The sequence below is a fragment of the Pituophis catenifer genome, unplaced genomic scaffold, assembly GCF_029215685.1.
Source record: "Pituophis catenifer annectens isolate HBS135680 unplaced genomic scaffold, rPitCat1.0.hap2 SCAF_3, whole genome shotgun sequence".
NCBI lineage: Eukaryota > Metazoa > Chordata > Lepidosauria > Squamata > Colubridae > Pituophis > Pituophis catenifer.
In genome coordinates this window covers 55,929,511-55,952,832 of record NW_027256883.1, presented here as the reverse complement: position 1 = coordinate 55,952,832, position 23,322 = coordinate 55,929,511, and the positions used below count along the sequence as shown (strand labels likewise).

Genomic DNA, 23,322 nt, shown 5'->3' with positions numbered 1-23,322 from the left:
GTGGCTTGGTGGGCATGGCAGGGGAAGGATTCTGTAAAATCTCCATTTCCTCCCGATCAACTGAGACTCAGGAGGCAGAGAATAGATGGGGGCAGGGACAGTCAGAGGTGGTATTTACTGGTTCTTCAAACTATTCAAAATTTCCCCTACCGGTTCTCCAGAACTGGTCAGAACCTGCTGAATCCCACCTCTGATTCACATGCTTAAATTTATCTTCTGCACTTGTTTAAAAATTATTTAAAAAGCAACATACCCCGAGAGTACTCTTATATTATACTCCCGAGTTTTGTATTTTATATCCGGACAACTGGATAAAAGAATGGGAGTCTAAAATTTCAAACTGGATTTATATAAGTGTTGTGCTATCTGCAGTAAATGTGATATGAGGTCATACTGCAAATATAACACCTCCTTTTTCTTTCTTTCTTTTTTTTAAACATTATGGCCATTATTTAGTGCCCTTTCCTTTGTTCTCCTGAGTACAATGTTGCCATTCTAGAATTTATAATCTCTCTTGGAACCACAGCCGTTGCTCTTGAGACTTGCATTTACTGACAATAGTCTTTTACAAATACCTCCAGCAATCAGCTCTATTTTTACAGTTAGTAATTCTTGAGGAAGTCCAGAAGCATATATAAACTTCAGTGAGAGCCTCTACAATTCCACTAGGGAAACTCTATAAATCCAGAAGTTCACCTACAGACAAAATCATAGAGTTTGCCAACCCAGTCGCTGAACTTGGAGCCTTGGTAGTACAGTGGTTTAATGCACCCTGTTATTAACACAGCTGCCTGCAATTTCTGCAGGTTCGAATCTTACCAGGCTCAAGGTTGACTCAGCCTTCCATCCTTTCTAAGGTAGGTTAAATGAGGACCCAGTTTGTGGGGGCAATAAGCTGACTTTGTATAAATATACAAAAGTATGAAGGCTATTGCTTAACGCATTGTAAGCCGCCCTGAGTCTCCAGAGAAGGGCGGCATATAAATCAAATTAAAATAAAAAAAAATAAAAAATAAAAATAAAAAATAACTTCAGGAGTCAAATTAAAAGAAATAGAAAAAGAAGAATTGGACTCCTGACTAAATTCATATACATTTTTACCAGTGGTGAAATCTGAACTGGTTTACTACCGGTTCGCTGGCTGTGCATGCGCAGTGCGCACCATGCACCAAATGTGAGGTGTGCAAGTGCAGTACACATCAAAAGGAGGCATGCGGTAAGTAGAACAGTGCACAAGGGGGGGGGGTGATCAGCTGTGGTGCGCAATCTTTTTTTTTACTTTTAAAAGCAAAAAAAAAATGCCTCTGACAATTGCGCTTCTCAGCTGTGATCATCAGAGGCTTTTTTTTACCTTTTAAAAACATTTTTTCTACAACCTCTTCGGCCGAAGAAGTTATAAACAAAATGCTTTTAAAAGGCTCTGACGATCCCAGCTGAGTTGCCTGATCGTCAGAGGCTTTTTTTTTTTTTTACTTTAAAAGCGAAGAGGTTGTAGAAAAAATGCTTTTAAAAGTAAAAAAAATGATGATCACGCGGCTCAGCTGGGCATGGGCGGGGGGGAGCAGAGATTTTTGCTACCAGTTCTCCGAACCATCCGCCGCCATCGCTACCAGATCAGGCGATCCAGTCCAAACGGGGAGCATTTCACCCCTGATTTTTACATGTGAAATTTCTCCCAATTGTATAGATATATAGAAGACAAGAACGAGAATTTTCTAGCCAGAAAAATACTCAATGTTTTGCTGAAATTTTTAAGTATAAAAAAAAGGGTTTAAGCATATAAATATATGTCTCACTTTTATGTAACAGTTTCTAATAAAAAATGATTTAGGTGGTCTTAACATTTCTTCCAGCTTGTACTCACCAACGTTTTTATTGCTGAAGAATATAAGAATTTCAAATCACCATATTATAGTAAAACTTACCTGGGAACCAATAAAGCAAAGATTCTCCCTTCCACTCTTTAGCTTTAACACATCATGTTTTCATTTCCTAAAAGCATACTCATCTTTTCTAAAACTAACACATTTTCATTTATTATTTTGTTATTCTTTTTTTTTTTTTAGTCTTGGATTCCAGACTCTAGAGATATCAGTGTAGATTGAGTGAGCAATGGAGAATTTAATTTGAACATACAGTAGGTATCATCCTGCCATCATCTTTATTTTTTTTTATTATATTTTCTTTTTTTCCCCAGAAAAATCCAAGGACACGTAGAAAGTGTTGGACACATAGAAAGTGTGCAAAATTGGAATAAAACTGGAATAAAAATATGAACTACTATAAGAAATTTACATATTCCGTTGGATAAATGTTAAATATGAAAAAATATGATAATGATATTTTTAAATACTAGTGCCTTTCTGTAATCAGTGCTATAATCTAAATAACCAGAATGTTATTTAAGAATTAAAGATGTCTTAAGCCTTTAAACATTCAAAGAGATTGGTAGTTTTTAAGCTTTAATAGCTCATTTTGGCTGAAATTACTTTTACTGTCCTCAATACCCAATTAATAAAGTCCTTGTCATGGATCTAATTTTAAAATATGTGAGGTAGATTCTTCATTTCTCCTTAGTATTTCATGAATGCAGGAGATGTTTAATTAGAAATGGTGTCATATAAATAAACCATGACTTACTGTGACTATATAAGATAAATGTCACACAAGCAGTTCATGAAGCTAAATTCAGTATTAATGCAGTATTAAATATTACTCTACCAGTAACCACAAAGGCATTTAAATATATCATTCTATGAAACTTGAATTAGATTTAATGTTCTGTAATATACAAAACTGATGAACTATATATAATCCAATTTAGATATTATTTTCTAGTAATTTCTCTGCCTTTTGTTAGACTTCCTTTGTAGAGGAATTGCAATTTTGCTGTTTTTGCCATCTAAAGAATACTTATATACAAAAATAACGTCTATTTGCAAAAGAACAAGTAAAATAGTTTGTATACATGGTAAAGCTATATGGATTTCTATCTCAATAGAATTTCTAATAGAATAGAATTTTCACTTCAATTACATAACATGTAAAACTTTACAATTAATAACATCCTACATAAGAAGCACACTGTCTGAGTCTTTCAGTGAAATGCAGTGGATATAGTATACTTGGATTTCAGTAAGGCATCACAGCCTACTTTGTGGTAAATTAAAACAATGTGGGATAGACAGCATCAACATCAGATGGATTTTAGAACTACATCTACACAGAAGAAAATAAGCAGTGGGATACTCCAAGGTTCTGATTTAGGCCCAATACTCTTCAACATATTCATAAATGATTTAGATGAGGGAATAGAAGGGGAAACTCAACAAATATGCAGACAACACTAAACTGGCAGGAATAGCCAACACTCCAGAAGACAGGCTCAAGATCCAGATGGATCTCGACAGACCTGAATACTGGGCCCTATCTAATGCAAAGAAATTCAATGTAGAGAAATGTAAATTTTTACATTTAGGCAAGAAAAATCAAATGTACAGGTACAGATTAGGTGAAACCTGGCTCAAAAGCTATAACTGTGAGAGGGCTCTTGGAGTTCCAGAGGACACTTAATATATGAGCCAGCAATTGTGTAGCAGCAGCTAAAAAAAGCCAATACAATCCTAGGTTACATTAACAGAGGGATAGAATCAAGATTACGTGAAGTATTAGTATTGCTTTATAAAGTCTTAATAAGACCACACTTAGAATACTTCATCCAGTTTTGGTCACATATTATAAAAAAGATGTAGAGACTCTGGAAAGTGGACAGAAAAGAGCAACAAAGATGATTAGGGAGTTGGAGGCTAAAACACATGAAGAAAGTTTGGAGGAATTTGGTTTGTCTAGTCTAGTAAAAAGGGGTGTTATGATAGCAGTGGTCCAATATTTGAGGGGCTGCCACAAATAAGAGTGGGTCAACCTATTTTCCAGAGCACCAGAAGCCAAGACAAGAAACAATGGATGGAAAATAATCCAGGAGAGAAGTAACCTAGAACTAAGGAGAAATTTCCTAACAGTGAGAACAATTAACCAGTGGAACAGCTTGCCTTCAGAAGTTGTGAGTGCTCCATCCCTGGAGGATTTTAAAAGAGTGGACAGCCATTTGTCTGGAATGATATAGGGTCTCCTGCTTGTTCAGGGGGTTGGACCAGAAGACTTCTAAGTTCCTTTCAACTCTGTTATTCTGTTATTCTGATTCTTCACCACAGCTTCAGAGAGACCCGCAAAGTAAGCTCAATATTTTTGTATTTGTGTTTAAATGTTGTATGCGGGTATATACATGGAAGAGTACATCACATTTTGACATATGATTTGCCACTTGCTTCTTTCCCAGCAGGTAAAGAAACACAGATTTGATACACATATTTGAAAGTGAAGAAGAAAAGATGGGTTAAAACTCCAACTACAATATATTAATAGAGAAATGAGTAGAACTAAAGCCGGTGCGTCCGGAGCGTTATCTAGGTAAATTTTGTTTAGGTATTAGAACCGGAATTCCAGAGTGGTGCTTATGTTCACCAAGGGAGCATCCATAAGCATGTTTGGATATTGCTAGACCACCACAGAGACTATTTTATAAATGGACTAGTAATCAGTTACCCTGCCTAATTAGCAAATTAAATGTAACAGTAATAGCCAGCTCACTGTAGCATTCCCATTCAGAAAGTTGTTAACAGGACTGCACTCTGGCCCCTTTTTAAAAATAGATATGGCAGTTCAATGGTCATTGCCTTAACTAAACAGGAATTCTAGCCCACTACACTTTAGACCAGTGTTTCTCAACCTTGGTAGCTTGAAGATGGGTGAACGTCAACTGCCAGAATTCCAGCAGCGCTAGCTGGGGGATTCTGGGAGTTGACGTCCACCCATCTTCAAGCTTCCAAGATTGAGAAACACTGCTTTAGACTGTTGACTGTGTTCCTGTATCAAGTTGATGAAAATTATTCTTTTGATCACTGAAGTTGGTCTCAGAAGACATTAACTGGCTCTTACCGTAGAGAAGAATTGCTTACAATTAATTACACCAAAACTAAAATTATGGCCTTTTCAAAGGGATTGCGATGTCGTAAGCATCAATGGCAGATGAATAACATTACTGTAGATCAAGTTTCATCTTTTAAATATCTCAGCACACTATTCCAGCAATTGGGCATCCGTCGAGAACTAATTAAAACTATTTCTAATACAGCTAATATTACTGCTAAAGCTATACTCAGCTTTTTTTCATGCTACAGGAGGTATGAATGCACTTGCTACCACAACACTTTTCAAAGCTAAATCTATCTCCAAAATGTTATATGGTTTGCAGGTATGTGCATCCAATAACCTAAAATCCCTCGATACAATGCAGTACAAATTCTTGAGAATGCAGAAACTGGGTTGAGTCCCTTGGATTTCAGGGTCCATGTACAGTATGTGGCTCTGTTTTGGGCTTGAGCTTCAGTTTTCCAGTAATTCTCCAGCTGCCATTATTCTTTTTTAATAATTTCTCCCTTTTTGGAAGCTAGGATCCAAAGTGACTTATATTATTGTTTTTCCTAGCCTTAGGTATTCCAAAAGCAAGAGCTGTAATATAGCAGCAGGGGATCACATATCTCTTCATGTAGAACAGGTGATATTAGGCCACCGTGACTGGCATAATGGAGACCTTTCCAGCCAGCAAACTAACGTCATCAGCCATCGCATCATAGAAATTCCTCTTTAATCTCATTTAATGTCCTGCCCTCTGCCTTATCAGAAAGAATAATGATATAATAATATTCCTTTGTACATCAAACCTGTTTCTGTGCTTTGGAGGAACCTGAGATCCTAGCATACATGTTCCTTTGGCACTCTTTCTATAGTAAGCTACATTCCACCCTTATACTTTCATTTGACAACAGAAGTCTCTTCTGTCTGGAGGACAATCCTAGTTGTTCCTTGCTACCAAACCAGAATCCTGACAGTTTCAAGAGGGCTGCAAAATTTCTCAACTGCAGTTGCCTTGTGTAGAAAAATATTTTGTTAATTTTCTGATTTCATACAATATACACAAACTCATGTCCTGGGGTTATCACTTAATACTAAAATACTCAATAGATATTGACCCAGCAGTTCAAAAACGGGTGACTGCAAGTAGGTTTAGCTTTAGTAGGTTTAACGAGTTAAGCTCATTAAGAAGAGATTGGACAGCCATTTATCTGGAATGGTATAAGGTCTACTGTTTGTGCAGGGGTTGGACAACTTAATGGGGATATCAAAAGAGCCTCTAGCTGGGTGAAAGTCACCATTCTATCCTTTCAACTGAAAGCATTTTGGTGCTCAGAACATGACAGTAGTAGTAGTTGAAGTAGTAGTAGTAATAGTAGTACCTAGCAGCAACAGTGATAGATAGAATTCTAGCATTTTATTTTAGAGTATTTTTTATTAATTACTGTAATTATTTTGTTTTTAGCACTCAGGTGCTACTTTTAATATCCTGTTAGCTGCACTTATTGTACTATAACAATATATACTCCTGATAATATCTTAGCAAGTTTTCCAGCTTCTAGGATTTTATTGTTCTTTCTGAATACTGTCTATATTTTCTGTCATGGTTTTCTGCTTTTTGCCTCTTACTCTTTTAAGATGTCAACGTTTAATTTGCTGGTCAGAGATCATAATGAAAACAAACAAAATCTTGTAATCTCCCATAGCCCTCAGACTGCCCATGGCATGCTCCAAAATGTAACCGCTGGCCAAAGAATCTGGGGAACAAGACTCAGAGAAATTATTTGATCTTTAAAAACAAGACCCTTGACAAAATGTGCTGCCACCTTTTCAGTAAAGAAATGTTTTAAAATGCTGCCTTGGACTTAGCCTCTGCCTCATTTTTTCTCCCTCTTTGACATCAACAAGTTACTGCAAGGTTAAAAGACCACACTTTCATTTAGGGAAAAGTTATCAAGCAAATTTACTATCTGCAGTTTGCAGATGTTGGTGGAAATCACCGTTGATGCATATAGTTGACATAACTGACCCAAGGTTGTCATCAAAGATAAATGTCCATAATGTCTTGAAACAGGATTGTAGATTTGTTCCCTAAGGAGAATCTCTAAACGGACTGGGTAAACAAGCAATAGATGAAAAATATCTGAGTACAGGTATCGGTACACAAAATGCAACCCTCTTGGTATATAACTGGCATCATAATAAAGGAGACTATCAAACCAGGCATAGAAGCAATTATTCTGACTAGAAGAGGCAAATGTCCTAGTATGTATCATTTGATCAACAGCACAGCAGAGAGAGTGTTATGAGAATACTAGATGCAGTTGTGTGTGTCTTGCTCAGTGTGTACACACAGATAGAGCAATATGAATTAGAATCAGAGATGTGAAGACTACCGGGTTGGGGGGGGGGAGATACCCAGAAGCAATAGGGAAAGATCAGGGTGGGAATTTTTGTTTGTTCTCTTTTCTAAAAGATTGAAAATAAATAGATTATGGAATATTTCCTATTTTTTCTTTTAAATGCCAAATAACATGGCTAAAGTGTCAAATAAAGTGGTCCATGTTTGGAAATACAACAAATCATAATCATAATAATTAACATGTAAAAAGATAGAAAAGCTTGTCACAACAGAAGGTTTCAGATACCATGACACTGAAGAAACAATAGTAAAGTCTCAGGAAAATAATGAATAACATTTCCTGTGGTGAATTAGTATTTTCCGAGTCTTGCCCTTCCCATACTTTTTTTTTTAAATAGTGCTTTCTGAATGAGTCTGTATTTCTTTGTTTAGTATAATCTTGGTGAGAGTTTTTCCTCCCACTTTAATGTTATTTGCCTGTCTGATTCTAACAGGCAAAAATGAAAAGACACAGTATTCCTAAAACCTGATAGCTAAATGTTCTTAAAATTAAGAACATTTTAAAATAAATTCATGTCAGCATACAATCAGTGTCGGAACAAAATACATTTTCAATGTTATATAATAAACAAATTATTATAATCCAATGCATCTGAAAGTCACTAGGTTGGGAAGGGTGATTTAAAATTGTGAAATCCTCATAATGCTTGTAAATCAACATAGGGAATTAGAAATAATAATAATTAAAATTTGAAGGATAAAAATAAATACTGTTCAGGGCCAAGATGAAAAGTTAAGATATTTTTCAAAGCTGTTTGCTCTGAACTTCAAGAACAGTTCAGTAAAAATTCAGTAAAAATCTTTATTTATTTATTTATCTATCTGCCCACCCATCCATTCCACAGACAGCTTAAAATACATAAAACATCATCTTTTCTATCTTTAAGAGAAGCCACTTTCTTCAAGTAGATATTTGGAAAATGTGGTGTGATTTGTGCTTAAAAGTCCTTTAAAAATTGTGTACCCTCTCCTTTTAGAGTAATTGTGTTTAACCCACAGCCCAAGGGCTACATGTGGCCCTGGACAGCTAGTAATGCATTTCTACAAAATGTATACATTAAAATATTATATATTTTATATCCAGCCCAAGTTAATTCCTTTTCACAATATGGTCCAGGCAAGCCAAAAGGTTGGACTGCCATGATCCAGAGCATATCTACAAGCATCTTTAGATATCCCACAGTTTCATCTCTGTTTCTTCTCCAGAAGTTATTCCTTTTTGTCCAACTTGGCTTTGAAATTGTATTAAAAGAACGATAGGGAAAAGGATAGCCATCAAGCTAGCAATACGAGTTTTACATTCATGTTAATAAAATCATATTGCAGTTAAAGTTATTTACTATTCTTTCCTCTGCCCTCACTAATATTTCAACTGTTCCTTTCCCTTTATGTTGCTACAGGGATAAACTATTTCAAATACAATGTGCAGCAGCTTGAGTCTTTTCTGATTTAGGTTTTATATTTTCTCCATACAATCTGGATGAGTATCTTCTTAACATACTTATATAACAATTCATATGAAGAAAACAGATTTTCCTCCCTGCTTTCCACACCCCAAGATAACACCATCTATTTATAAATTGCCATTTCTGAGGGGAAAAAATATCTAGATATAGATTGGGTGCTTATTGGTCCCATGAAAAAAACAAGAGAAAAATCAAGATAAGATACAATTGACAATATATGCTATTTATTTCAAGTCAGCTTTTAATAGGGCAAACTTGTCTCTCGCATTATAGTCTTTTCTGCATACATATATGCAGAAAATCTACTAATTTTAATGGAATCTACTCCCAAATAAGAACAGCATAAGCAAACACCCTTTCTAAGGCTGTGGACATAATATTTTTCTATTTATTTTTGATGGCGAGGATGATATTAAGAGCCAATGTGGGAAAGTGGTTAAGGTATATCAGCTAGAAACCTGGAAAGTACAGTCCCATTTTAGGCACAAAACCAGCTGGGTGACATTGAGCCATTCACGATCTCTCAGCCTTAGGACAGAGGGAATGGCAAATCAGTTCTGAAATCTTGTCTAGAAAAGTGCAGCAACTTGTCAAGGCAATTGTCAGGAGTCACTACTGATTTGAACGTGCATGACTGCATGCCTGCACACACCTACAAACACACACACACACATACACACAAGGATGATGATAGTGAAGAAGATGATTATTAAAGAGTTAATAATGTAAACCTATTGCAAAGCTTATCAACCATTTTCATCTGTTCTTTGCTTTAAAGAATAGAATAGAATAGAATAGAATAGAATAGAATAGAATAGAATAGAATAGAATAGAATAGAATAGAATAGAATTTTTTATTGGCCAAGTGTGATTGGACACACAATGAATTTGTCTTGGTGCATATGGTCTCAGTGTACATAAAAGAAAAGATACGTTCATCAAGAATCATAAGGTACAACACTTAAAGCAAAACAAAACCATGCTATCAACCTTAGCAAAACTGGCAAATTTTCATGACAGGATTAGAGGTAAGATACGGGGGCTACAACAAAAGAACAGTGGGTTGTCTGTTCCCCAAATATCACCTTAAATGTATCAAGTTACAGGTGTTAACAGAAATTAAAGTGATGTGATAATAAACCATTAACTATATTAGGGATCATTATATTATATTACAGATCATTATAGCAAGAATGAAATAAAGATTATGATCTCAGTCAGGGGTCTTCAATCTTGGCAACTTTAAGCCTTGTGGACTTCAACTCCCAGAATTCCTCAGCTGGCACAGCTTCTGAGCAAAGCTGGCTGAGGAATTCTGGGAGTTGAAGTCCACAAGTCTTAAAGTTGCCAAGGTTGGAGACCCCTGATCTAAGTCACCTAACCACTTTTTCTTCACTGGCAAGACTATAGAGGCTTAAATATGTTGTCTTCCTGAAGAAGAAATTATCAGGGATATGAATAAGAATTCTGAGGAAAGAGCCTTGTAGGCCTAAAAGAGACTTTGCTTTGCATTAAGTGGTTACAGCAGATACTGGTATTTTGATTATACACTTTTATGAACATCTAAGGACTTAAACTTGGTCATACATATTGATGAAAATATACATTTATAATTGGTGACATTCATTTACATAATTTATGTCCTGGATTATCATGCCATAATTTTCTGTAACAGCAGATAACTTGATTGAGTCCTTATCATATTCATTGTAGAACTCTCTTGATACATTTATTTTCTTCTAGTGACTTCTAATGTTCAATCTTCAAAGTTGTTTTATACATTTTTCCAAATATAAATATATATGTTTCCACAGGAAGGTTTCTTTTTTAACTTCAAAATCTTAAATCAAGTTCATTTGAGCCCCTAATCTTTTTGAAACTTTATTTTAAAAAAAACCACTAGTCATACTTTTGCTGTATGTTGAAAAACTTTTTTATAGATCTCTGATTTAGAAAGTTTTTTTAAAAAAAGTATTGAAGAAAACACACCCAGTGATTTCATTAACTGTTCATTCTCAAGCTACTCAATCTTTCAGATGCAGTGAAAAAAGATAAATAAATCCAAAGTGATTAAGAGGTCAGCCTCAGTCAAAACTAGAGCCCATATAAGCTATATTAACAGCTATAAGCACAATAGAATCCTGCTACTTCCAGTTGGCAGCAAGTTGACTGAAAAAAGTCAGTTCCTGCCATACACTCATTGTAAAATAGATGTTCAGAGTACATATAGGTAAGCTTAAGATCTCTTTCTCTGGAAAAAAAATCTAGAAATCCAAATCCATCATACACATGCCATTTTCAGCCACAATATTATCTCTCTATTTCTAGTTCCTCTATTTCACAGAAAGCCCTTCTTTTCTCACTTTAGATTTAATTTTTTTCATCGCTTTTTAAAAATTGAGAAACTTCAGAATAAAAAAGTTCTAATGTACTCAATGGGTGAATCTCCTTCAATTCTTTAAGAATGAGGTTTTAATTATAAATTTAAGGTTTAGGGAGAAAATGGAACATTCAGCAAAGGCTGATTGGGGTGCCGATTTTAGAAAGTTTTAGGATTCAGATGGACTCAAATTAATGACTTTGAAATTAATTGAACCCTTCCTATGTGATTCCATGTTTAGATTTAGGAATAAAAATAACAGATAAGATGACTTTGAAGATGACTAGAGGGAAACAAATATATTAATGGATCTAATGAGAGGGAATGAATACTGAATTCAGAAATAATTTCAAAGATAGCCACTATTATAGATAAGCTGAATGGAATCATGGGAAAGGAACACGTTTCCTTACATAAAACCAAAATTGATATCAATGTGCATTTAAAACAAAAAAGATGAAATGCTGGATATAGAAATGAAACAGTTGATGTTTTAATAATTAAAAGCATGCAAATACTAAACTAGAAGTGTGATGCAGAGAATCTTTTTACAGATTTATGAAAGGGGCTTGTTAAAATTGTCAATTTGGTAAGAGAAGATAGTGAGAATATGAAGTGTGACTTGGATATTCTCTTTATAGTGGACTTGTTGAAGTTGTCAACAACTTTGAGGCAAGAAACAGAGTGTAAAAAGAAAACAGATGTTAGGATGTTATCTGCGGAAAATAAGATTGTTGGAAGAAAGAGGAAAAATACAAAGTTGGCTTATTTGATCAAGGTTAAAATGAATGAGTAATGTTTAATAGATTCTTGCATACTAGGACAGGATAATGATATTTTACAGGTTTTGTATATCTAGAAGAAACGAGAGAATCCATGTGCTGCATTTTAAATGGATTCAGTTAATAAAAGTATGGGAAGGACTTCAAGTACATTTATTAAGTATAGTTTGTAACAGTTATGTTGTTATTTCTGACAATTCTTAATGAACTGCTGATTAAGAGAGCAGTGCTTTAAAGATTTGTTTGTGGATAATGGGTGATATTTGGGATGAAGCACTGTTTGCTGTATTTTAAGAGATATTAATTAATTCTTAATGTTAATTATGCTGGGGATGAAGGGGAGGATTCTTTTTCCTGCACTTTTTCTATTTTCTTATCTATTTATAATTTTATCTTTTGTAATCTTAGATTTGACAAAATGTAGAAAGCTGTATTTGGAAATAAACTGGCAGCCAATGTACCATCTGCAACAAAGGAATAATAGCGATAAAATGGCTTTCATCTTCCAGGATGCAGCCTACTGCATTTTGCATCAGTCAAAATTTCGAGGTAATCTTCAAGAGCAATTCCAAATAGAGTTTACTGCAATAATCCAATTAAGAGGTAATGAAAGCATAAGTGACTGTTGCCAGGTCCCTCCACTCCAAATGAGATACAAGTGATATATGGGGCTGAAGCCGAATTACTCTTCTGGCCATGAACTCTACCCTCTTTTTCAAGTCGACTGCAATAGAATACAAGTGACAGGTCTACTCTTTCAGGAAGTGTATAACTTAATTTAGAGCCAGCGTAGATACTAACTATCAAACCTAGCAGTTTCTGGACAAAGAGATTTGCGTTCAGCATCACTTTATTTGGTCCAATCTATTTTATTTTTTTTTTACTCATCTAAACATCTGGTGAGAACATCTACAGCAGCTCCTGTCTGGCAGTGGAATATATAGCTAGGATATATCCATATACTGATGATATCTCATCACATACTAACCAATGATCTCACTAAAGAAAATGAAAAAAAGTGAAGGCTTTTCTGATCAATGCATTCTAGTGTTTAAGGCTTTACATTTGTCTATTTTAATAATTGCTGGTACAGACTTTTTCATTTCATTCATACTTCGGTATTCTTGTCCACACATGTATATCCCTTACCGGTCAATGGGCATATACAGTAATGGCCAAAATTGTGGAAACCTTTTGGGAAAAGTGTATTTTCTAAAACTAGCTAATAACACCACTTTTTTTGGAGTAGTACCATAAAATTATATATCAATGGAAAGATAATTTAATCAAGAATGTAATGCAATAACTTCTAGGAAGGATTTGCTATTAGAATAGCAGTTACAGTATGAAGAAGAGAAGTGAAACACTTATAAAAAATGAGATATACAAAAATTATCACCCTGTCAGTTAATAGTTGGGTAACCTTTAGCATGAATCATGGCCTTACAGTGTCTTCCCATGGAGTGAACCAAGTCTTTTAGTTCTGCAGCTGTTATAATGTGAAACCAAGATTGAATGATTGCTTCTATTAACTGGGTTTTATTGCTGTGTCGCTTCTGACTAACAAGTTTCTTTAGTCAGCTCCATAGATTTTCAATTGGGTTAAGGTCTGGACTATTCCCAAGCAATTCCAGCAGTGGAATATGATTATTTGAAACTCCAAAAGAAAGTGATGTTATTAGCCATCAAACCTCAGAAATATACTTTTACCAAAAGATTTCCACAATTTTGGCCACTACTGTACCATTTCTATATACAGAGAAGATCATAAGGAGGAATGCAATATTATAATATTAGAAGTCATATGAATGCATATGATACAATCATAGGACTGTGCATACTTGGAAAGGGATTTGGAAAAAGTGCTTCAGGTATCTTGCAAAGACAGCACAGCTCTATTATTCATTGAGACTGAGGGTGACTTTTATCAGACATCTACAAGGAATTGAAAAATGTTATGACTGTTGTACTAGTTGTACTAAACCTAATGAGTAGACTTTCCTGTAAACCTGAAAAGAGTTGGTCTGCTTTAATGCACAGCAGAGAGATACATTAAGTCTAAAGCATTTCTTCAAAATCATTTTCAATATATATACAGCATGATACTTGGCAAGAATATATGTAAATTTTATACCTTAATAGCAACAAATAAATCTCTTGATATTTCAATCCTTCTAATCTGGGCAAAGATAAGTCCTCTTATTAGATTCTGCACTTTTTTCAAGCTCATAGGAAAGTCTATTCATTAGGTTTAATGTCTTCACTTTATGATAGTGAATACAATACTGCAAAAGAAATGTAGGGTAAGGCAATTGACTGATTTCCATGTAAGTAGAGATAAATGGAACTGTAAACTGCAATAAAGGTAGCTTAATGTTAAATGTGTTTGGGTTTGGTCTCACTGAGAAAACTCAAAAAGCATTTGTGGTTGTATACTGAGGTTTTTGGCCAAAAACCACAGCAGAAAATATTCCTTCATATATTTCCACTAATTTAATTTACCAACAAAGAGCCTACCTTAATTTTTTTCTGAGAGTTGCCTTTAGAAATATAACTACTGACATTAGATACAAATATCTTGTATGAGAACCCGTACTAAATGTAAGAATAGGTGCAAGAAAGCGCTGTTATTTTCTACAGTAGAAATGATTTTGAAAAGGCCATGTATCTAAAGATATTCGGCTTTGGCATTTCTTTTTAACAGCATATCACTTGAGATGAAGTAAAATTCTAAGAATTTATTAGTATGAAAGGGAATCAATTATTCTTTCTAAGAGATGGTAGACTAGCATCAATATTTCTTTTATTGCTGCTCACAACCGGAACTATTGATCATGCTGTGAAGTCCTAGAGGGGACAAAGGTGACCTGCTGTCCTCCATTATTTTGGACTTCAATTCCTATCAATCACAGGTCAATGGCAGTAGATTCTGGGAGTCTAAATCATCTGGAAGGACCCAGTGATTCAATTATCTTTTAAGCACTTTTCTTTTGTCCCTCCCTTTCATCGCCCAAATTTCTACTTTTTCAGAAGCAGGGACAAAACAGGAGGTTTCACACAAAAGGTGTTTTTTAATTCTAAGCTGAGCATGATGGTTTCCAGAAAAAACAGAGTGTCATTTTCAAACTCAGATTTAGAAAGGCACTGGTCTGTCAGCTGTGCTGCCCTTAATTACCCTCTTCATTTGGGAAAAATAGAAAGTTTTGCTGATGAAGGAGACAGCTGAGTTAGACGTACACATCAGCAGTCTATGTAATCTTAAATTAAGAGTTTGGCAAAGCTTGGAAGTTTTTAGGTTGCTGCATTAAATCAAACTTTCTAGAATGCAGTTTCTAAAAAACATTAATATATATCTTTCCAGTTTCATAAAACATTTGATTTGTCTGGATCACTGCTTTATTTTTGAAACAGCTAACTCTAAATTCTCAATTTAGCTCAGTTGTAAATTTGGAATAACAGAGCTTTTGTTGTTCAATGTTTGGATCATAAGATTCTTTTGGGTATCAACGTAATAAATAATAATTTGGAACAAAACAAACATTGTAAGCCATATGTACTTACCCACAGGAGACATTTCAGGAACTCCAGCAGTGTAAGGACCATCCAGAAATTTAGGCTCATTGTCATTGATGTCCTGAATTTTAATGACGAATTCCGACTCGGGCTCCACGGGTTTATTTGTCAGTCTATCTAGTGCTTGTGCACGGAGGGTGTAGTAGGCCTGCTCTTCCCGATCAAGCCTCTTTGTAGCATGAATGTCCCCCGTGTTCTCATCAATAATGAAAATGGAACTTGCCCCCTCTCCTGACAAGATGTATTTGATGGAGCCGTCTCCTTTATCAACATCAGAGTGAAGCTGGTAAAAAATTGATGAGAGATGAGATTAACGTACAAGACAGTTGGCGATATGAATATATGTTTAAAAATAATCTGCATGTCATGCCTTAGTATATGAAATTGTTTGTTCTTGGAAAATTAAGGCAAAAGGTTGAATGTGCACAGCATGTGACAAATGATAGGAAGCTTTCAACTAACTCCCCTTTGTCAGGCAGTCCCATGTCATACCCAATTTTATTTTCAAAAGCTGTCATGTCAGATGAAGCTTTTTCTGAGAACACAGTTGATTTGACAAGCCTTGGTAATCTAATGCGATTTACTCAAGAGTAATCCTGATAAAGCCAGCTGAAATCCTTTGAAGAAACGCAACCTGTGCTTTGCGTTCCTTTGGGGATCAATGTACCTGCTTGCTACATAAAACGTTAAATATTTAGGTTTCTCCAAGTCATGAAAAAAATAAAACAATGAATCAGCATATAGTCTCCATCCCCCTTTATATTTATTACAGTGGTTTATTAATAGGAAGTATGTCTATTTCCATTTTGAAAGATCACAGAACTGAACAGGAAGCCAAAATAGTTCATCCTGACATCATTAAATATTTTTATTTTATAAAGGCAGCATTTATAAACTGTAAGCATGAAATAAATGTTATCACTGTATTTAGGTAGAGATAGTAGCTATATGATTGCTAATCTACTTCATCAAGTTTCATTGTGATGTCTTCTCCAAATCCGTCACAGGTTTAATCCTAATATGCCACTCCCATCAAAAGACCAAGCTTTTGAGGGCACACTCTGTAAGTACAAACAACTTTCCGTATGTTAGGCTGTTTGTAACCTTCAATTAAGATTTTTGAAGTTTGGTACATCAAATATGCTAAGTCAAATAATTATGTACAAAATTTCAAAAGATCTAAGCCCCAGAGCTCACTGTAACATCATTGCAAAAAAGACATTAAGAGTTGTCAATCTTATTTTACGAAGTTTTCTCTCTGGTAATGCTATACTTCAAACTAGGGCATACAAAACTTTTGCCAGACCTATACTTGAATACTGCTCACCTGCCTGGAACCCTCACTGTATTTCAGACATCAATACATTAGAGAGGGTCCAGAGATATTTTACTAGAAGAGTACTCAAATCCTTTGCTCGAAATAAAATTCCCTATACCACCAGGCTTGAAATTTTAGGCCTCGATAGCCTTGAACTACGCTGTCTACATTCCGACCTAAGCTTAGTTCATAAGATTATTTACCAAAACGTCCTACCTGTAAATGAGTATTTTAATTTCAACCACAATAACACAAGGGCTACCAATAGATTCAAACTCAATGTAATTCGCTCTAATCTTGATTGTAGGAAATATCGCTTCTGCAATAGAGTAGTAAATGTCTGGAACACTCTACCTGATCCTGTTGTTAGTCTCTCTAATCCCCATACCTTTTACCTTAAACTGTCTACCGTGGACCTTTCATGTTTTTAAGAGGTCCCTAAAGAGGCATGCATAAGTGCGCCAGCGTGCCTATCATTCCTGTCCCACTGTTCCCATTTAAATGTACTAATTTTATGTGTTTATGGCTATGTTTTGCTTATTTATTTCTAGTTATTTGTGCCAATTTTTTTTCATGTGTCCATGTCTATGTCTATACTGTTACTTGTTTCCTTGTACTTGTTGATAAATAAATAAATAAATTTAAATTAAATTAAATTAAATTAAATTAAATTAAATTAAATTAAATTAAATTAAATTAAATTAAATTAAATTAAATTAAATTAAATTAAATTAAATTAAATTAAATTAAATTAAATTAAATTAAATTAAATTAAATTAAATTAAATTAAATTAAATTAAATCTGGGATCCATTAATCCTGTTGAAGTGAGATTTCAAATATCCTCGGATAAGTAGTATTTGCAAACTTGTGGTTATGGCAAATGCCACCATAGTCAGTTGCAATCGCAATGGGGATGATGTCAGAAGTCAAAAAATCGTTCCCAATCCCACTGCTTTTTTGTCCCTTCCCCTATGATCATTCTGTTGATCTTTTTAGGCAAAGCAGCATCTCTGAAAGGATAACTCAATAGGTCATGGGTTTTCTAGTAAGAATTGAAACCCACAATTCCTAGATTATATCAATCTGGAAAAAAAACTTTATGCAACTTTTTCCATATATGTATGTATGTATGGTATAATATATGTATATATATATAATGAATACTCATGTATTCATGTATAGATATACAAACACACAAACACACACAGAGAGAGACAGAGAGAGGGAGGGAGAGAGAGATATGTATGTGCACATACACAAAAACAGTCGTGCTTCATGGAAAAACATATGAAACACAAAATATAGTTTACAATTTAAATAATGATTAAATACTTACTATGGGCAGGAATATTCTTCTAAAGGGGATTAAAATAAGTGTATTTGTCAAAAGGTAGAAGAAAGAACAAGAGAGTCTAATATCCTAGACTTAATCCCCAGAAATAAGAAGGAATTGGTTGAAGAACTGTACATTGAAGAAAGTCATCACTGTCTTTGTAATTGTAAAATGCAGAGCAGAAAGAATAAAGAACATTGTAGCTTGCATACTAGACTTTATCAACACAGTTTTTGATGAACACCGAAGGAAGGTAGGCCAGATATAGTGGCTTGTAATACTGAAGGATAAAAATGATCAGATAGGATGGGAAGTTCTGACTTTCAGAGGAAGAAGTGGCAGACTGAAGACAGCTATATGAAAAGTGGAGCCAATAAGAAGGTTCCAAAGAGCCAGGGAGTAAATTGGCTCTTTGGAACCTTCTCCAGAGAAAAAGAGGACAGAAGATTGCCAACATGCACTCCAAACAGTTGCTCCTTGCACTAAAACCCCAAGGCAGCAATTCTGAGCTCTGGGAGACAACAGAAAACTTGCTCAAAAGTCAATCAGTGCCTCTGAAAACTTTACAAACCATCTTTTCTAAGCAAGTTTGGAAATTGCTTGTTAATGCTTTCAATTTTATAAAGACCTTTGAATTGACAAGTATGAAAACGCCAGCTGAGTTTTCCTTCAGTTCTTAATGAAAGAAAATTTTAATCAAAAGTTTTTTTAATTTTTTTTTAAATGAAATAAACAGCAAAAAAGCTAAATAAAACAACAATATTAGAAATGGATTACAGACATAGATAAATTTGTAATAAGATTTTGTAGTTAATTATAAAGAATTCTTCTCATGAGAAGTAGATTTGTTTAGATTTTTGCAAGACAAAATAAAATAAGCAATTTTAAAAAGTGGATTGTAGAGGGAACTATAGATTTTAATTAAAGAAGAAAAATAATTTAAAAAACTGATTAACACCTAATTAACTAAGACATAAATCAATACAAAATATTGAAAATATTAAAGGACACTTTTGAACAATTCAATCAGAATTTAGTATCAACAGTGTCAATAATAATATTTGCTTCTATGGATACAGCATGTTCAAAAGACATTACAGAAGAAATAGCAGATGATGAATAAGATTTATTTCAAAGATAGAAATGAATCTGCAAATGATGGGCTGTGGGAATGAAATGGAAAGGGATGGTTCATTGGGCATATAGAATAAACTGACTGATATTTGAAAACTCAAAAGGAAATAAAAATAATAAACTGAGAGTGATCTGGATATATTTTTATATTGGAATTACAAAAGAGGCTTGTTAAAGCTTTGAACAAATTTATGAAAACAGACAAAGAAATGAAAATAATCAAATTCTAAAACATAACTTGAATGGATTAAAGATTAAGACTAGTAGAAGAAAAAGGAAGGAATATAAAGTTGGCTTATTTGATCAAGGTTAAAATAAGATATATTATCATTTTTGGTAACCCTTAAAGGAATTTCTGTTGACATTAGGGCTAAAAAGTTGATGCTTTATGGATTTGTCTGTAGATCAGAGATTGGATATGAGATGAAGAGATAATTGGCCATAAAAAGTGAGTGAAGTATTACAAAACTTGTTTATATATGTAGTGATAAAGCTTGAAAGTCACTTCTTTATATATTTCATTTCTCTCTTTACTAGATTCTTTTATATTGCATTTTTCTTTCTCTTTTGCACCTTCTATTCTTTCTCTTCTTCTTCCTTTCTTTTAGCCTGTATTGGATTTTATTATTGTAATTAGAATATATCTGTCAATCTGTCTGTCTGACTTGGAAGGGAAGTTTTATGAAATGAGCTCCTGAGAATTGAAATATTCCCACAAAAACAAGAAAAAATAAATTCAATATTTGGGCTTTTTCCACACTATCTGTGTTTTATATCTTCTCTTTATAGCTCTAGCTTTATAGATTCTCTTGGGGTTTTTGGGTTTTTTTTGTTTTGTTTTGTTTTTGGCTTCTCATTTCTGCCTTTTTTTTCCCCTTTGAGTGTCAATTCTCCGCTATTTAAGCTTAGGAGTTTTCTTTTCATAATTTTTTTGTTATTGCAAGTCCTTAAAATAAAAGTTGGTAAATATCTCACCCAATTTCAATGTTCTATCCATACACAGGTCCTGCACAATCTTGGTTCCTGATTGTCCCGGCTTCAGGGCTGCCAGCAATGGCGGCCATGCCTGCTGCCATTCAGGGAGAGCTTGCTTCGGACCTAACGAGGAATTTGCGGATTCCTCATGGTCAGTGAAGCACCTCTCCATCCTTCACCATCCCTACAAGATGGCTGTGACCCTGAAGGGTCTCCTGGCAGCGGTTACTAGCTGGATTTTCACGGGGCTCCTTTTGAAAAGTTATAAAAGGAACCAATTTGCAAATAACTAAATCTTACTAAAATTGATTATTGGATTATGGATTGGAAAGACTGGAAGAACTTAGAGGACTAGCCTGGACAAATTTAGACTTGGACTATTAATGTTATGTAATAGAATATTCTAAGAGGCAAAACAAGAAAAGGTCAGAAGAAAAGAGAGAAGAAGGAAATAAGACTTTAAAATTTGGACAATTGGGGAACTATAAAGATGTAAACTATTATGAAATAAAATGTGGGGCTTTGAAGGTATAACTATGGGATTGATGTAACTTGATTAAATAGAAGTTTCTTAAATATTTAGATATTGGAATAATAGAAATAACTTTTTATAAGCTGTATTAAATCACTATAAAATGGATCTAGAGATGTATGAAGAAATATTGTGCATGTTAAAAAGTCTGTGTGAATCCTTAAGAAATGACAAAGAGACAAAGGAATTGTTTAAAGATACAGAAATGAATGTAGAAGCTATTCAACAATTGGGGGAAAAAGAGGAACATGATATTCAAGAAGTAGATGAGAAACTAGAAAAAGCAGGGGAAGAGAATAAAAATGAAAAGCAAGAAGTTAGGAACAAAGAGGAGAAGAGACCAGTAAGTAAAAGACAAATACATAACATCATAATTTATAATGGTACAGAGAGAAGAGAGAAAAACCCCTTTAAAAAACAAAAACAAAAGGAAGTTTTGTGGATGGGTGTTCAAAAAAAGAGCAGAAAGAGGCAAAAGGCACCCTGAAGGGAAAGTTTAGTAGACACAAAAAATTTAAAAAGAGATACAAGAGTCTAAGAGAGAGAGATAAAAGATTGACCAAAAAATCAATAAACGATGGAATTTTAGAAAGACTAAGAGCCAATGGATAATGAAAAAATGGGAAAACCCCAAAACCCCAATAAGCTTTAGGTTAGTAGATGGTAATTTAAGACTAGACAATTTAACTGAAGTATTAATATTAACAGTGTGTTAAAAGATATTGTGAATTTAAAATATTAAGGATTAGAAATGGTGGGGACTTGGAGATATACTCCCATGATGGGTTGAATATTGTTAATAATTGGTGTTATTTGTAATCCTATATATTTTATATTTGGAATATTGATGTTATGGTGAAATAATAAGTGATTTTTTAAAATATTGAATGGCAATGTTTACTAAGGGTTAATAAACACAGGATGCGAAGAAATGTTATTTATGCTTAAATGAACTAAAGAGAAAATGTAAAAGGAATATGAAATGAAACTAGTATTGTTTGAAGTTGGAAGATTAGAATTCTACATACTATTTATATTATTATTGTTAACATTGTATAAAAAAGACCTGAAGACAATCAATGTACTGTCCACGAAATATGTATGTTTATATTGGAAAAAATAAAAAAACTAAAAGAAAAAAAAAGAAAAGAAAAAAATAAATTAGCCAGCTTGGATATATTCAGAAAGCTCTAAAATGCTGAAAAGAAATAAATAAATGATGGGAAGTAGAAAGAAGACAATACAAGATACAATTGACTTATGATGGGAATTGGGATTCAAATTGCTATGAACAAGTGATATGGCCATAAAGCCCAATCATATTGGTTAGTGACAGCAATCCCTGCAGTCCCAGTTATCAAATCCCATGGTTGTTAGGCAAGGCAACTTCCTGCTGGCTTCCGTCATGTCAGCAGATAATGAAGCAGAAAGCTGAAAGTACTAGGTGGCTTGCATTCAGGCAGGCAGGGAAGAGGGTGCAAGGAAGACAATGAAAAGGACAGGGAGGATGTGCAGGCATGTGCAAGGAAGGCAAGAGTCAGGAAGGATCTGCAAGGGGAGAAGGAAATGCAACAGGGGTCAGGTGGCCAGGGTGCAAGTGGCCAGCGCAGAGAGACTGCACAGGTGAGGGAGACTTACCTTAATGACTCTCAGAAATTGTCTACTTGTGCTCTCCCCCACCTGGCAGCATATATTTGCCTGCCTGCCTGCCTGCCTGCCTGGATGCAAACCACCTGAATTCTAGACAACCTCTATATCCCTCCCCAACTCTAACTCTATGATATTTGATTCTTAATATTGATTTTATTAACATTGAATTGTTTATGTTTGAACTCTTTCATGCATTCATTCTTTAAAATTCTGTCTGCAACTTTTTTCTTCATAACCATGGACAAAAAAAAAAAGCAAAGAATAATAACACTCTCATAATGTTCTGCTACTTCATCTTTAATATACTGATATCCCTGGTCTCATTTTAAATTATTTTTCTCCTTCTCTGCTTTATATGATATAATGTAATTAGAAGGATGGATATGAACAGGAAAAAAAAGACTCTGACAGAGAAGAAAGATTGCCATCTGGATTGTCAGGCCAAAGCCTAAAGATGACATAGTGACATCTAATTGAACCCAATCCCTTATACCTAATGGACAGAACCTTGCCAAACTAAAACTATAAGATTCTGACCTATTAGATATATCCTAAGAGATTCTAGAGTGTGGCTTCTCTAAATTTCTTCCTCTCCCATCCAGCTCAGGATTGAAAAGTCTCTTAATGTGAGCTTCTCTCTGGAATGCATTGTCTCCTCCTTGGGAAAGCTCTGTGCTGCCAAGACTCACCTCCACTGCATCTCCAGGTGCACATTCCATCACAGGATCAAGAAAATGCACAGTGCAAATCAGTTAGATGATAAGCTAGATCCAGACTCAATGCA

The 23,322-nt window shown here is 34.5% G+C and overlaps 1 protein-coding gene across 1 annotated transcript in view; it reads right to left on the bottom strand.

The window, feature by feature from the left end:
- Positions 1–23,322, bottom strand: part of CDH7 (cadherin 7) — a 107,926-nt gene that overhangs the window by 41,855 nt on the left and 42,749 nt on the right. The window contains exon 2 of the mRNA XM_070942411.1: positions 15,583–15,877. Within this exon, the coding sequence (XP_070798512.1) occupies positions 15,583–15,877 (295 nt within the window). The remainder of the gene's footprint in view (positions 1–15,582; positions 15,878–23,322) is intronic.